This window comes from Furipterus horrens, unplaced genomic scaffold, assembly GCF_987537825.1.
Source record: "Furipterus horrens unplaced genomic scaffold, mFurHor1.1.pri manual_scaffold_5, whole genome shotgun sequence".
NCBI classification, from domain to species: Eukaryota; Metazoa; Chordata; class Mammalia; order Chiroptera; family Furipteridae; genus Furipterus; species Furipterus horrens.
Genome location: NW_028327175.1, coordinates 184,440,386 through 184,457,542, shown reverse-complemented (window position 1 = coordinate 184,457,542; position 17,157 = coordinate 184,440,386). Strand labels below are relative to the sequence as shown.

General features: G+C 40.8%; 1 protein-coding gene across 1 annotated transcript in view; it reads right to left on the bottom strand.

Moving 5' to 3' along the window:
* SORCS3 (sortilin related VPS10 domain containing receptor 3) overlaps nt 1–17,157 on the bottom strand; it is a 550,161-nt gene that overhangs the window by 28,959 nt on the left and 504,045 nt on the right. Inside the window, exons 17-19 of the mRNA XM_090279550.1 lie at nt 7,751–7,864; nt 4,618–4,789; nt 2,160–2,346 (exon numbers count right to left, since the gene is read on the bottom strand). Coding sequence (XP_090135676.1) covers nt 2,160–2,346; nt 4,618–4,789; nt 7,751–7,864 — 473 coding nt within the window. The remainder of the gene's footprint in view (nt 1–2,159; nt 2,347–4,617; nt 4,790–7,750; nt 7,865–17,157) is intronic.

The following is a 17,157-nucleotide window of genomic DNA, read 5'->3' as shown; positions in this document are numbered from 1 at the left end:
TCATGACTCCATGGGGAGAGGACTCTTGGAACCTTATGCCTGGTATCCTCCAGAAATAATCCAATTGGTTCCTACACCTCCCTATAATCTAAATATTAAAGATGAGGAATCAGAGATTTGTAAAGACTAAAAAAGTTGACCAATACCAGACATTTAACAAAGGGATATGGTAAGAATTCAAATGGAGTTCTCTCTTGCTCTGAACCCTGGGCTCATGAATACCCCGCACACCACCCATCTGGGTTTCTGATTAGTGCTCCTGGCACAGAATGATGGCAGGTGGTATGGTGTGGTCATCATCACTTGGGCCACTGATGGCCCATTTCTAGCAGAACCTCCCCACACCCCAACCCCTACTATAAACTCTGCAAGGGCAGGGCCATATCTGTATTTTTGTCTCCCCAGGTCCTAGCAGAATGCCTTGAATGTATTAAGGACTCAATAAATATTTGTTGAATAAATTAAAGAATGATTATATATTCCATTTGTGTTTCCTATTGACTGTTATAAGAGCCCTGGGAAGCAGGTGCCAGTTAGAATTAAGCCCTTTTAAAATTAAAGTTCCAAAGACTGAAAAATGAAATACTTTATCTCATGTACACATAGCCTGGCCTTGTTAAGAATATCGTCGTCGTCAGCAGCCGTCCGTCTCGAGAGACGATGGTGTAGCTTCTTAAGAGTCTATTTGCACCGCCGAGAATGGTTGTGCAGTCCGACTCGGGAGTGACACGGTATCTGTCTCCTCCCGTGTTGAATCGACATCTTACGATGACGCTGAAGTGTCCTCTCCAGTGAAGCTGAAGCTACAGAGCCTGGGCAGGGTGATATAGAGGGTCTGCTGTTGCCCATGCAGCAGACCCCCCCTCTCTTCGCAGCTGAAGGGTCCAAGGGAAAGACGGAGTCAATACAGCTTGGCTTCAGGTGCGCCGCAGGAGTTGCCGGTGTTGACTACAACGTCAAACCGCCTTAGGGACTCCGGCTCCGGATTTTCTGTCGGGGTTTACTCCCTTAGCCTTTCCCCTGAAGAGGTATGCCGCAAGGCAGCGGAGGTTTTTTGGAGTCAGAGTTTTCCTTCTCTGATGTGCCCTGACTGGAAGATCGAACCAGCGACACTTAGCTCGCAGGCCGACGCTCAATCCACTGAGCCAAACCAGCCAGGGCTGGTTTGAATATAACTGAGCTATAATCTAGGTCTCTTCCCATGTACTTTCCCTATTACTGTTGGTCCCTCTTCTACTGATGTGATTAGAATGCTCAGAGACCAGCTAGCTTACTGTCTGCCTGGGACCTCTTAAGTGTAGGTTGTTTATATAGTGGAGTTTATATCATCACTGAGTTGTTACTAGGAAAGGTGTTCCTTGTATTTATTTAGACTCTTTTAAAATATGGCATTTTCAACACATGTAGCATATTACTCCAAAAACACTGTGGGGTATATAAATACGAACCACAGAAGTCCTCAGACCCACGAATATCACTAATAGAGGTTTAGGAAACAAATACCAGCCTCGTAACATTTTCTTGATCCAACATTCTAAAATCATAATATTTAAGCTTCAGTTTACACGAGCCAAGTCCCAGGATAGCAAATACACAAAATGCATCCAGTACAAACAAAATATTCAGAACTTCAGCTGTTGTGCTGGTTTGTGCCAAGCAATAGCCAACAGCAGTGAAATAACATTCTAGGAGAGCAAAATCATTTCAGAGAGTTCTTAAAATTGTTTGCAACAGGAATAAACTTGCAGTAACCTTAGGTGTAAGAATTAAGGTCTTTTGTGTGTTCAGGTCTACATTAAAAAAAAAAATCTAAATGTGTTTCTTTAATCATTCTTTGGCTCTTCCAACACAGACAACAAAGGGAAGGGACTTTCCCCTCAGTGTGGGTCTGCGTGTGCACACTTACATTGGAACAAGGTAGAGCTGAAAAGGAGGGGCCAGTTGGTAATACGTTATTCAAACTTTTGAAATAATCAATCTACTTCAGCGTTAGGAGACTGAAACACAAATGAGCACATGACTCTTATCTTTTGACTTGGGCTATCATTTAGCATAGCAGTTACACCAAATCCTGTCCCAGCTCTGAATCCCAGAAGTTTGGACAGAGGACGTTGTCCACTGAGAGGCAAGTAAGAAAGAGGATGGCTCATGCTACTTACAAACCACGTGCAAGAAGAGGACAGCTGTGTCCGAGCCCAAGTTGTTCTCTGCATAGGCTGTCACCTGGAAGATCCCTGCACTCTTGTACACGTGCTTGATGCCATCTTCAATGGGGCTGAAGTTCGCATAGGACACCGCAATCCCGTCCCCGAAGTCCAGCTGGATGTTTGTTCTTTGGAGATCTCCCTGAGGAGGAAACAGCAGTTGGCCTGGGTCTAATCACGTGATCCAGCCTGACCCTATCAAATGCTTCAACCTGTGCCTTAACCCTCATCCTCTGAAAACCGAAAGTCTCTCCCAGGGGCTGAAAAATGCTCAACACAATCAACAGACTCCTAGATGATAACCACTGGGCTATGGGCCTAGTCCCTGTATGCCCAGGTTTGGGCAGCATGCGTTAGGGTGACACTGGCAATAATGGATAAGCTAGAGACTCTATGAAACTCTGAAGTGGGAGAGCTAGGGGCTTAATTATCCCTCTCCTTTGGCATAATGATAATAATAGTCATAATAGTAACAGCTAAAACAGTTTCTTTTCAGTTTCAAACATTTAATTTCCTCACAACTCCATAATGTAGAAAGTATGACTGTCACCATTTTATAAATGGGGACAAAAATAAAGTAATTAGACCATAGTCTTGCAGCTAGTAGTGGGAGAGCCAAGTTTTAAACTCTGGCAGTCTGGTTTCAATGCTAATGTCCCTAACCACAATGCTATAATTATAATTGTTCTTACTTTTTATTTATTATTATGTTATAAGCATTATGCTAATAATACCGCCTTCAAAATAATGCTATGGGGTAAAATGATTATTCCTATTCTGCAGATAAACACTACATACCAGCCAATATTATATCTGTGCTCTGCTAGCCTTGGACTTCCCTAAACCTACTTAAGTCCCCTCTTTCCTGAAGCATTTTCTGACCCTCCCAGCTCACAGATATCTCTTCCTCTTAAAAGAACAAAAGCCTCCTGGGTGCTGTCTGGTAACATGATACCAATGGTTCAGATGAGGGCATCTTCCCACCTCAAGCCGATGCTTAGCTTCTTAAGGGCCAATTCTAAACCCCATTCTTCCTTGCCATCACTCCCCCCCACAAGCCCACATTGGACCAACACTCTGCATAAATGCAATTGAACCCAACCACAAAACAAAGACAGCAAATGAGAAAGAAGAATCAGATCTCTGTTCGCATACAACGAAAGAGAAATGCATCATTTTGGAATTATGAGCCAATCCTTCTGCCCAGCAAATGTGCATCCATCATAATTTTGCTCTGTCTCTTTCCCCATAACAACCTAGATGAGAGTAAAATATTGATAGGTGCTCCCTTGCCCCATATACAATGTCAACTACCTTTGAGTTTATGAATATAAATTAAAGTGGAAATGAACTGGAGGCAATTCAAATGGATAAGATTGTAACTCTTCATAACCATTCAAGAGGAGGTTTTTATAGCTCTGGTCCTGGAAACTCCCTGGTGAAAATGAGATAATGACCTCTTCTGAATCTTAAAGGTTTTTAATTCAAGTGCCAAGTGTGGGTGAAGGCTGAAGAATCTGGATAAGGAAGCTTCACCATCCTATCTAGTGTGAGCCTGCCTTTAAATGTTTCTGAAGTATTCACAACGGGGGAAAGAAAAAAAAAAACAACTCCTGACCTGCTTTGGTCCCTTTCCAAGATCTCAAGAGCACAGAGCAATTTGCATATAGATTTAGAGGGTTTTGTAAATCAGGCAAGCTCTTGCCCCACAATCTCAGCAAGGAGTGCCTGAAAACCAACCTGGTGTGGGAAGAGATGGAACAGCTCATAGAGGGAGCAAGAGGCATCCAGCAGAGCTCCTTTCCCCCTGGAATGAGTGAATGCCATCTGATTTACTGCCCAGATTGCAGAAGACACTAAAAACTAAACTAATGGAGCAAGCAGCTGATGGAAAAGCAACTAATATAACATTCTTCATAAACATAAACTAAAAGGATTTCAATAATCCACCCCCATCCTCACACACATACTGTGAAGATGCTTTGAAAGCCCTGCACACTTTTTAATTAGGGGGGTTAAGAGTCTGAATAAAGCAGAAGAGGTTCTGGAAAGCAACAGATAAAACTTGAATTCCTTTCTTCTGGCAAAGTTTACAATGCATGGTCATATGGTGATAAACACTCTTTCACTAGAGTGGAGCCTAAGGGGGAACTTCAAAAATGCATCCAGATCTGCTCTGCCCAGAGAGAGTTGGCCACTGCAGCCTGAGTCTGCACTGTTGGATGAAGGGAAGGAGGTCTCTAAATACCCCAAGCCCTCTTTCATTCCTTCTCCCAGAAGTCTCAGCTTTATAACATTAACTCTCATGCAGACACCTGAATGCATAATTTTTTTTTTTTTCATCTCCCCTCTTAGAGAACAGAGAATCATCTGCTTGTGAGTTCTGACCTCAAAAACCCAGGCTAGCACCTACCTCCTCCATGAGGATGATGAAGGTCGCATTATGCCCCTGCTCTGCCACCAGGCGTCCATCGGTCGTCACCACATGGAGACCCCGAGGGGCTTTTCCAGGGCACAGCTGGGCCTTGGCGGCGTACTTCTCCCTCAGTCCGTCTGTGCAGTTGTTGGACACAATCCGGCGGTACCTAAGGAGTATTGACAATCGTCAGTGGTATGGTTTGTCTAGTTTGTATTGTGTGTATGTGTGTGTGTTAGAAAGAGTGCAAGAGAGCAAGGCAGACATTTTGCACAATGCTTCTAAAAACTGAGTCTCAAAGAAGACAGCCATTTAGGAAGCTAAACAAATGCTGAGGAAGCACTATCCTTCCATCTCAGGAAGAGTAGCTCTTTAAACATTATTATTGATCCTACCTGGTAAACCGCAGATCAGATCGGTGTCTAAACCAGCCAAGAAAAATCAATGTCTGACTCACACACAAGACAGGAGGAGGCAGACCCACTGGACTATGCATGCAAGAACAACAGGTGCTTCTCTCTGTGAGGGATAGAGTTGTTTCTAGTTCCCCGAGGCCAAACTCAGCTTCCTCTGTACCAGAAAGCAGCTAGAAGATGAGTCTTCTAACTCTGATTAATCAGGAAGCCTCTTCCTCTCTTCCCTCCACCCCCAATACATCATTCCATATCTTAATACCTAACAGTCCTTACTCTGGAGCCGCTGGGATATTTTATAGAATATTTTCTCCCCTTGTTAATGTCTCACTTCTTACTCACCACAAATACAGATTAGAAGCACAAGTCTGATACTCCTATTCAACCCAGATGAGGTAAAATTACCTCAGATAGGAAGTGAGCATGCGAAAAACTACTAGGTCAAGGACATGCCGTGTCAAAGCACTTGACCGCTGACCCCAGCACATGAGGTCAAGCCAAGAACTTGCCCACAGTCCTGACCTGCATTACAGACTTCTTTCCAGGCACATCATTATCTCTGAGGTTGCATAAAATTAACACTCTGGTAAAATCACATAAAATAAATGCACCACCACTACCACCAGCAGCATCATCATTATCACATCATTTTTTTTCTTTCACCCTGTATATCTGGAGTAATTAACAATCCATCCATGCAGCCTTCTTCTGGAGGCCTTGAAAGCTGAGGATACCAAATTCTTTATGGGTGATATTGGTCCTTCACTATACATATTTCTCCTGCCCACCCCACCCCCCACTGCTGAACTACTAGCCATATTCTCCATCCAGAGATCTCATGGAGATGTTAGGTAAATGTTGTATGTAGTTATTGGCTCAGATGGAATTGCAAATGTATATTTTGTAAATATACATTATTTTAAATTGCCAACTGTGTTCCTCATGGGTCTAGAGCTGTGCTGTTGAATACAACTAGCCACTTTCCACCTATGGCAATTGAGCACTTAAATGTGGTTAGTGTACACATTAAAATGACATGCAGTGGCATATTGGGTTAAATAAAAGACAGTATTGAAATTAATATCACTTATTAATGTTTAATGGGTGACTGAAAAATTAAATTATACATGTAGCCTATATTGTAGTTCTTTTGATCAGTTCTAGTCCACATAATCAATCTTTTATAATTAATGCACACTTTGTTGTTAATCCTTTAGTCATCCATAAGATACTTAGTTTTTACTTATGATGGATATCTTGGTGGGTACCGCACTCTAATGCAAACTGGATATTATCCACTCCCCCTCTCCTTCTTTAGCCTCAACTTCTCAGCTGGTTGATGATGTATAATATAACACATGCCAAATTTAAGCAACCTAGATGTATGTGTAGATGTTTGTAGTTAATACCATGAATAAAATGAATAATCTTTCATTTTAGATAAAATGAAGTCTTTTGTTGCCCTAATTTATTTGGTTGGCTATTTGGAATTTTAATAGATTTACATTGCTTAAAATTGGGTCCAACCACACATGTCATATGATCATATGATATGTCCTAATGCAATTGTCTTCCAGTTATGTCCAAGGTATGCTCTAGCTGAAAATGTGGTGGCTTAGTTGATCACTTATTCTCATTATGTTCTCTTTAACTTCATGCTGCTGGGTCTGTATTTTGAATGACTTAAATCCTTAAACCAGACATCTACAATAAAATAATATTAAAAGTGCTTAAAATCCAGCTCAGACCCCAGGGATAGCCTCCTAAGAACTAAATATTTGACTAAAACTTTTACGTTTTTCAGAGTATCTCAGTCCACTCAACATATCTCTCCTATCATTTTTTTGATGGCTGTCGACATCAGTTGGGTAGATAGTACCTACCAGCATTTTACGACCAGGTAAGGCGACAGCATGGAGATGGGAAGTAACTGGTGTGAGATGACAGAAGATCTGCTAAAAGAGGTGAGATTGGAGTCCAGAATATCTGTGTCCCTGGCTACTCAAAGGGTAGTCCTGGGACCAGCAGTGTTGAACCCCATACAAGGATATTTTTAGAAACAAAGAATGTCAATCCCACCTAGATCTCTTAAGTCAGAAGGTGCATTTGAATAAGATCCCCAGGTGATTCATATGCCATTAAAATTCATAAAGTGCAGTCTCACACCATCCAGTCCCTTTTCAAACCTCTTCTGGGCCATGGAGGTAGCCAAGAAAAAGAGGACGACAGCAAATCTCTAAGGAAATTTTTCCAAGCATCTGAGTAAGTAACTAATTAGGAAATAATGAGAGAATCACTCATATAATTTGACAACTACAGAAAGTATGCCTTGACTTTCTTATTCTAGGAGTTCCTAGGATAGGGCTTTTGAATTTTCATTTTATGTTTTCAGCATTGGTCTACGAGAGCTTCAGTTCATCCATCATTAGAGAGCATTATGGTATCTGCACAACACTTGTGTTACTTTATTTCCCCTGGGCCCAAGAAATAAGGGGGTCTGTCAAATGGCAAGAGGTATAGAAATTGGGTAATCAGAAATCTGTTCTGATGTTCCCCAAAAGTTACTCTCAGCTAAAGAACTCCTCGGCTTTCCTCAGAAACCACATAAACAGACTCTATCTACTCTCCATCCTGCTTCAATAGTGATGCTACTTTTAACCCCAACTTAAGAGAAACACAAAAACAGCAAGTGGAGTCCCTTCAGGTATGATACTTACCCAGTGCTGTTAAGGTAGCTTTGGCCAAGGCTGCAGTCCTTTGATGGGGATGCTGGATTGTACCAGAAAGCGGGGACACACTGGCTCTCTCCATGTCTCTCATAGCCATAGTCACTGTCCGGAAAATGAATGTTGCATAGTGGCATAGATGCAAAAATATTAAAATGTCCAGGCACACACACAAACAGAAACACATCCCTATATTCCCGGTGAGGGCAAATATTCAGACTTAGAATAGATTTTTAGATTTAGAAATAATCCTAAATCATATGGAGTCAGTGTATAGAAAAAAAAACAGAAAAAAAACAAACAGTGGATTGTCAAATGGAGATTCTAGGTTCAAAAAGTATGGGTATATTTAATACATAATGTAGCAGGAACATTGGCTTTGAGGGGGTATGAAGGATGCTATGAGCTTAAAAGCATATTTTGGATCACAGTGGAATTACTGGAATAATTAGGTAACAACCAAGAAGATGATTTTAAAGGTCAAGATTCACTTCTATGTTAAGATTCTACATGTGTTCTTCCAAAACTAATTTCATAGATTTTATTTTCATTTTTCCTGCCAATTATTTCTCAAATACACACACACACACATACACACACACACACATTTGCATTCACATATAGCCATTCAAATTTGTCCCAACTACATATAACACAGGTTCCTCCTTGTCCTAGACAACACCGAAAAACAAAACAAAACAAAAAGCACCCTAAAGTATAAGTTTTTTGCATGTTTTAATAAAATTCTAGCCATCACAAAACTAATAAGTCATGTATGACTCCCTTCTCCTTTCCTCCCCATTCCAAAATGAGAAATTAACAAATCAATGTAGGAGAGGAGGGCCCTATCTGAAATCTTAATGTTATTTTGTTACTTCTTAAGAGTTTCATGGGCTCCCAGTTAGGTATTTGTCAGGGTACAAAAAGAGCAATAAATTATTATTGCTCTTGTAACCAACCAGAGGTCATCGAGGGTGGCTTCATTTGGCAGAAGAATTCATGCTTTTCAGTTAAGCATCCAAGGGGTTCCTAAAACTCACAGACTGGTCAGAACAATCTGGACCCTTGACTGTTGATCCACTGGGTGTTAATAAAATATAAATCACTCTGTCTGGACCCACCCCCCTTTTCTTTTTCTGCTCCTATATTCTTTGAGCCAAGATCTAACTAAAGTCCGATGAAATTAGAGGCCAATTGTCTACGTGTGTAACTAGGACAAGAATGAAAGGGAGATAGGAATAAAAGTTTAATTCCACATTTCTTTACCCTCAATATGTGCCCTGTTTTGTGGAAGAAGGAGGCTGACCCCTTTCCCTAAGTAGTTTTTAGTCTTTTGAGGAGAGGGACAGAAATGCCTCAAATCCAATGAAAGAGCAGAATAATATAATATGAAGCAGAGCACAGTATAATATAGCAGTATAGTTAAGAAGTACCAACTGATTAATGAGATTATATAAATTCTCTCCCCAGCTTGACCCCGCCTTACTTTCTTACCACCTCCCTCCACACACACCAAATTCCATCTGAACACTCAGGCCAACTTTTCAACTCTCTTGGTCTTTGTTATATACTATGCCCTGGGCTTGAAGCACTCTACCCTTTGCTATGTTTGGCACTTTCCCACATATCCTTTTTTCATGTTTAGGTTAGAAAAGACCATCCATGACACCCAGACAAAATTTCCCTGGCCACAGCCAGCACATTAGAAACACTGAGGCCATAAAGGATCAGAGACCACTGTTGGTTTTGTTGGCGAATATGAATCTAGAACAGAACCTAAGACATCGAATAAATATTTATGGGGTGAATGGATACTTCAATTACATTTTTAAATGATTGCACTAAATTATGGCACTGCATTTGGTCTGTCTCTGAAAGGTGCCTGTGAGCCCACAGCTGACCTTCCAGTGTGGACCACAGAGTATCCCAAGTGCTCAAAAGATGCCTGTGGAGCGAGTATGAACTAGTCATTTCAAATTGCTATGTGGAAAGATGGAATTCAAGACCAGCTTTGATATGACCATGATTAAATGATACTGAAAGAAAAGGAGAAAGGGAACTGTCTGAGAAGTAAATCTTTTGTCATGCCTCCTGATCAAGGATTAGAGATCTCCCAGCCTGAGAGCTGATAGGGACTCTGTGTTACACCAGCTTGTAACAGTCCATGAGAGCCAGCTTAAAATTTCAGGAATTTTGTAAGCTATCCAATGGCTAGTAAACAAAGTCATTATTATAAATTAAATCATATAAATTTCAATGAAATAAATTGTATTTAGAAGATAATAAATATTCAAAACACAGAAATTCTTCATTAGTTTACTGCATTTTATTATGATATAATATTATATAAAATATTATTATATATTATTCTATTATTTATGCTCTTGGGGTTATTTATATTTAAGTATCTGTACAAGAAATAATACTATATAATGCTGTACTACCCCACATCTCTTCCCAATTCTTTCCCAGGTGTCATGTTGGTAGCTTGAAACTGACCATGGCAGGAATATTTATAACAATCAGCAAATGCTACTAATCAGGGCTTATTTGTTTGTTTGTTCTCAGAAAGCTGGTAGTTAAATATTTACCAGCATACCACTGAATATCTGATTTCTAAGCACTGTTTATCTGTAGAAACATTTAGATTGTGGTGTGTCTGCTTCATTTCTATAATATTTCCCAAATATTTCATAAGATAAATCTGTTGAATGTCTTGTAATCTTAAGAAATTCAGTAATTTTTGAAGGAAGAGTGGGCTCTCCTAAGCAGCTTTGGGAGGGAGAGAAATGCTTTAATGCTCTTTGCTGAATGTAAGCATTTTTAGCAGTCCTGCTACCTGTTGGCAACATAGTAATTAAAAAGGGGGCAAGAGGCACCCTGCTTTGCCCCAAAGAGAAAAAGCACCTCGTTAATATTTAATAACATTAATGGAAACAGCACTAACTGCCCCCAGGCTGTGGATTTCTTCATTAACTACTGCTAAATGTATCTTAAAATCCCTCAGACTGTCCAACCTTCCTCCCAGCTCTGCAGTTTGCATGGTTTAGACGAACAAGCAGTTTCAGCTGCTGCTCCAGCTTCCTGGGGAAAGGTGTTCTGTTGAATTTTGAAGTTTGGAGTGAAGGTACCAGAAAGTTTGACTTGCCTCAGGGAAGTATGCTGCTGCAGCTTCTGCAAACACACAAGCAGCTTCCTTCAAGAAATATCACCTCTGTGTCTTTCTTTAGAGGGTTTAGTACTTATAAAAGTTCAGGGGGAAACTTGTCCATTTCTAGGAACCTGTATGTCCAAATCCCATCCAGAGACCCAGAGAGAAGTCTTAGACAATCTACAGAAGTGGCATCTTCAGAAGCCCAAAGTCTGCATGTCAGAACAGGAAGGGACACCTGTATTTCCTGGGCCCAATCCCCTCAGATGTTAAGATTAGAAAGGAGAAGCAAAAGTAGGAGAAATGACTTGTTAAAGATCGTACACAATGGGCAATGTCAGACAGAGGTGATAATCAGATTCTTGATCCCCGGTTCACCACTAGTCCAATCCCAAGGGAATCCATTTAATCCCCAGGAGTGACATTCTGAAACTCTTGGAGCCAGCCAAGAATCCCAGTGCTGGCCCAGCTTCAGGGGCTGTTATTCTCAGGGGCTGTTATTCTAAGCCCCATCATAGCCTCGCTGACCCCCAGGTTCTCCACTCTCCCATTTGACAGTTCAGAGTCCAAGATTAGTAGTGGTCCACAGGTGCTTCTGTCCTATTTTAGGAGACAGTGTAGCATGCTGGGTTTGAGGTCAGGCAGGGAGAGGGTTTTTGAGGATGCACAGCATGAATAGTCAACAAACAGAAGCAACCACAACAAAAATAATGGATAGCAACATCATCATTTAGCTGAGGCATAAGCCTAAAGTCAGCCATAAAGCGAATTACATCCAAATCATTTCAGAAACTATTTGAAAGAACCAACAATTGAGCCTCGCATATTTCTCCTAATCCAGCCCCACGCTGTTCATCTGCGCTTATTCCTCTGGTCATCAAGAACACTCTCAAAGATCTGCTTTCCCTGAAGTGCTGGCCATTTTCTTTGTCCTTACTCAGCAGCACGTCTACACAGCTCCATCCCCACCTCCTGCAGGGAGCCTTCCATCATTATTCCAGTGCTTAGTGATCCCTTTGCTCTGACCTTTCCTAGCACGTATAAGTAATGTCCCATGGAACTTCCTGCGATAATGGAAGTGCTATGCAATATGGTCGCCACAAGACTCACGTCACAGTCAAGTACTTGAAGTATGGCTAGTGCAAGTGAAGAACTGAATGTTTCATTTTACCTAACTTTAATGCAAATAACCACATATGATTAGTGGGTACTCTATTGGATAACACATATCTGGGTCATGAAATTTGGCATCTAAGTACTCTTCGTTATTTGCTATTATACTTTCTTTGAGTTCAGTAACTCTGGTTTATACATATTTGACTTTTCCATAACGCCTAATCTATAGAAAAAAAATGCTTGATTGTGCACTATATGCAGAGTATTAAAGGTTGAATGGATTTCAACATGTCTGAATTTATATATGCTGTGGCACCCCAAGTCTCTTCTGCTCTATCCTCTGTATTAGCACTTGATAAACTTACTCTGTAGATCTGGGACCTACTGAACGTGGCAGACATTAAGACATAGTAAGGCTTGGTCTCTGGAATCATAGCGTTATTATTTTGACTGTTTTACTTAACCTCTATGCATCCCCATTTTTCTATAAAATGTCTATAATCACAGACTCTTGTTCTAGCAATTGGTTGAGAAGATTAACATAATCTATCTAAATCACTTGGAACATAGTAGGTGCTCCACAAGTGTTATTGCTGCTTAAACAACTGGCTGAGTGACCAAGGAAAGTGACGTTCTAGGTGGGATCCCTGATCCAACCTGGTTTCTCACCAAACAAGAGTATCTAGGCCTCTCAGAGAGCAGCTCACTCCTAGGAGCCCTTATACAACTTAACAGCCGGCCTTTTATGTTACCTTTTCTGACTACATACTGGTCTCTGACAAACTTAATACTTTAGGCGGATTTGTCCCTGCCTGTTCACCAGCAACACAGTTAAGGTTGCTGCAAAGTGGCTCTCTAGGGTAAACATGAGGCTGGGGGATTTACAAGGCTATTAAGTAAAAACACTATTATTCATGCAAAATTTATGCATGAATAATACCTTCAGTGGATGGAGGATGAAAGTCAATGGTACTCTACAAATAAACACTTCTGAAAATCTCTAACACCTTCTCTCTTCCAGCAGAGGAAGGATACAGATGGATAAAACCGTGCCTTCTTGCATCCAGGCTGCACTCCTTAACTTTCCCACCAAAACCAAGATATTTGACCATCCTGCCCAGTCACCCCCAGACCCTATCTAATTAAATTAGGTTACACCCTCTACCTGCTGTAGCCTGGACCAATTAAATGGCTGTGACCTGATTTGGCTTAGGGAAAAAAACTAGCTGGACTATGCACGATTATCGCTTATACTAACTGAGCTGGGAGTTTCAGATTCCTTAGCTAATAACACTTCCTGGTAGGAAGGACCATTGAGAAGAGGAGACAAGGCTATGAAACTATTGCTATATACTGCTTTCTGACATGAACATTGAAGACAAACAGGCAAAATAAATTGGAAAATATACTTCGAAAAATTATATTTTTAACTCATAGCTATGATTACTGAAGTTGACTTAAAAACAAAAAGGCAATTTTAAACACTCAGTTCCACTGTCCACAAAAAAAAATCACTATAAAATCCAGCAATTTTAGAAATCAAACCATCTACTCCATAATGAAAAGTAGTTCAAAAATACTTTTTAGGTCATGTGATTTATTTTTTCTTTTGCTATTGTTCTCAGATTGTGACCAGTAACCTGGCATCCAGACTTGTGGTTCTGTTTCCCCTACGTCAGACTTAAGTGTTTCTTCCGTCTTCTTTTTAATATGAGGTAGGATTGGCTATAGAAAGACAAAGTACAATACTTTATATATCTCCCCAAATTCAAAGCCTTCTTGAACACCACACACCTATTAAAATTCCAGTACCAATGAACAAATCTACTTAATTCATAACTGTTTTAGAGTTAATGGAAAATTCTATTTTAACCTCATCAACATGTAAAACCTAGGTCATTTGAAGCTGAGTGTGAATTTTAGAATAACTTAACTTGGGAAGCTATTTATTCTGAAACATAAAGTAAACCTAAAATAATAAAGACTTGCTTGACTTCTAGAGAAACAACACAATTTAGAGGAGAGAGCATAGGATTTAACTCAATTTGCATTTGAACCCAGCTCTTTCCCAGTTGTGTGACCTTGCTCAAGTAACTTACATTCCAGATGCTCATTTTCTTCTCGTTAAAATGATGTAGTGATGATGCTGACATTACAAGGTGTTGGGTCCAGATGGCCTCTCTACCAATGCAAGTGTGAGAACCACAGAACACCTTGTGAAGACACCCCCCTACCCCCTGCTACTGTGCTTACAAATGCTTTCTGAAAGCAGCTCCAGAGAAAGGTTTAGAAATATTTTAAGCAATGCCACCAATATTGGAATAAATGGTTAACACCCAAAGGTTGTTAAAGATGGTGCTTATCTGAATGTATAAGCTCTCTAGCTTACTTGTTAAAAATACCACAGGGACCACTTTACACTGGGGTACAAAATTCACAACAGCAGCAGAAGCAACTACCATATGGGTACCTACACCACTAGGATAAATGCCTTACCCACATCAATGATATATATTAATCCATTTATTCCTCCCTAGGACCCAATGAGATCTATGTTATGTATTTGTATTTTACAGCTGAGGAGGTAAAATCAAAGAGATGAAGAAATCCCCACCCCATGGTCAAAAAGTGAATATCAGAGCTATAATTTTTTTTTTTCAGAATAGTAAATGTTAATGGAATTGCTGAAGGAAAAAAATATTTGTGTTACAATTCCTATTCTTTCTCAATTGTGAGTTTTCCCAACAATGGGTGAGGGACCATTACAACTCAGAGATACGGGAGAAAATGTAGTATGACATATTCAAAGACAGTACACTCAATGGAGTCAGTTGGCAGAAGGACACTAAGAAGCCTGATCTTCACATCCTGAATATTTAAGTTGACATCGATATATCATACCCAATAATTCTGAGTGACCTACTGTATAAATTGCTATGACTATTTGGCTGAATTGCGGTTAATAATTGAAAATTATTCTCCCCAAGTGTGAAAATATCTTTTGTTCCCAGAGTCAAAATTGCCACAGATAGAACCCTGACATTCAAATTTAAATTTCATTTAACACAACTCATTTGGATGATTCTCATGGAAGTCAAGCTTTCTAAAGCATGAGTTCAGGGCTGAGGAGCAGGTAGGAGGCAGTCAACGTCATCTGGCCGGCTTACTGTTACCAGTTCCAGTCCTAGCAGAAAGTGGCTTCCAGCACAAATCAGGGTTAGGAAACAGGATGGGTGAAATAGGATGGAATAGGGGTGAGGCTGCTGGCTGGGCAGGGGCAGCCTTCTGTGCCCATTTGGATTTATTTCTGTTATTTAACATCAGAAAAGCCCCAATGTTATAGGCTCATACCCAAGCCCTTCCCTTTGTCTTTTTATCTGGCATGGCTTATTATAAAAGTATCTAAACTACATCAGCTTTTGACTGTGATATGGAAGGAAGAATTCATCCAGCTGGGATCAGAGTGATATGTGCCCATTCCCCAAACTAGAAAGGTTTTTGACTCTTCTAAAAGGAATAACATACAGAAACATGGTACAACTATCTCTTCTTATCATCACCTAGGCACGAGGGGTGCAACAATGAAGAAAACTGAAACTCCTGCACTCACAGCATTTATGTTCTACTGAGGAAGAGAGGCAATAATAAAGTCATCAGCCATGATCACTCCACATGGTGATTCATACTAGGAAGACAAAACAGGCTAATGGTTTAGAGAGCGCTGGGGTCCAGGTAAGATTAGGTGGTCTCAGAAGGCATTTTTGAGGAAATGATATTTTTGCAGAGAGATGAGCGATCTAAACATGCCAGCCATATTGAAATTTGGATGAAATCCTCGCCCATACTATTTCCTCTGCTAGGAATAAGCCTGGATTAATTAAGGTACAGGATATGGTAGTATGGCTGTAAAATGGTAAACAAGGGAAGAATAATAAGAAATTAAGGCACAATGGTAACAGCAGGCCAAATCACCAACCATGAAGCAAGCCAAGAAAAAGATTAGATTAGATTTTAAGAGTGAAGGGAAGGAAGCCTTTGGAGTATTCTCAGGACAGGAGTGATAAGATCCAATTTTGGCTTTTAAAATATAATTATGGTTGGTGTAAGGAGGACAGATTTTATGATGCAAGAGCAGAAATAGAGAAGGAATTAGTAGACTGTTGGAAAGATCCAGGTGTCAGGAGACATGGGCAAAGGTGCTTTGAGTTAAAAAGTATTTTGCAGATGGAGGCTTGCAAGAACTTGCAGATGACTTGGGTGATAAAAAGGGGAAAATCAAGCTCTCCTGGGACTTTGACTTAAGTACATAAATGGATGTCTGTATGTTTCACTGAGGCTGAGAGAACGGGGATGGGGTAGAGATTGAAGATGAACAACTGCCTCCAACAGTGATGATTCAGCAAGAGCTCCACTTCGGCCACATGAAGTTCCATTCAAAGGGAGATGGATGATGAGCAGATACATGAACACAAATGTCTCGTGCTAGAGGGGAGGGAGGCCAGGCCAAAGGGGAATATTGGGAAATTCGTGAGTTACTGGCTACCAGGTGAGGTTTCGCGTTGCTCTTTGTGCTTGTCATTGGGAGGGATGAAGATGCTGATGAAAAGTTCACATGGAAGAGCACAACTGGAGCAAACATGTCCGGAGGTTACTACTCAAGGCGGCAGCTCTCCGAGCTCTGTCAGTGCCCAGCCCAGCCTTTCTGGCACCTGCCAGGCTGCTAACTGAAGACAAAAAGAAGTCCCCTTGGACACGCTGCTCCCACACAACAGTGATCTTCCCTGTGAAAATGCCTCCTTCTGTCCCTCTTACAGGTGCAGCCTTCTTTTTTTTCATGTATTTTTTAATCGTTGTTCTATTGCAGTTGTCCCAAGTTTTCCCCCATTGCTCTCCACTGCCCTGCTCACCCCCAACTCCCACAGTCGATCCCCACCCTGTTGTCCATGTCCATGGGCCATTTATACATGTTCCTTGACTAGACCCTGCTTCTTCTTTCCCCCCTTTTCCCCCCTCTCGCCTCCCCTTTGGTCACTGTTAATCTGTTCCATGCCTCTGGTTCTAGTTTGCTCATTTGTTTGTTTTGTTCATTAGGTTCCTCTTATAGGTGAGATCACATGGTATTTGTCTTTCC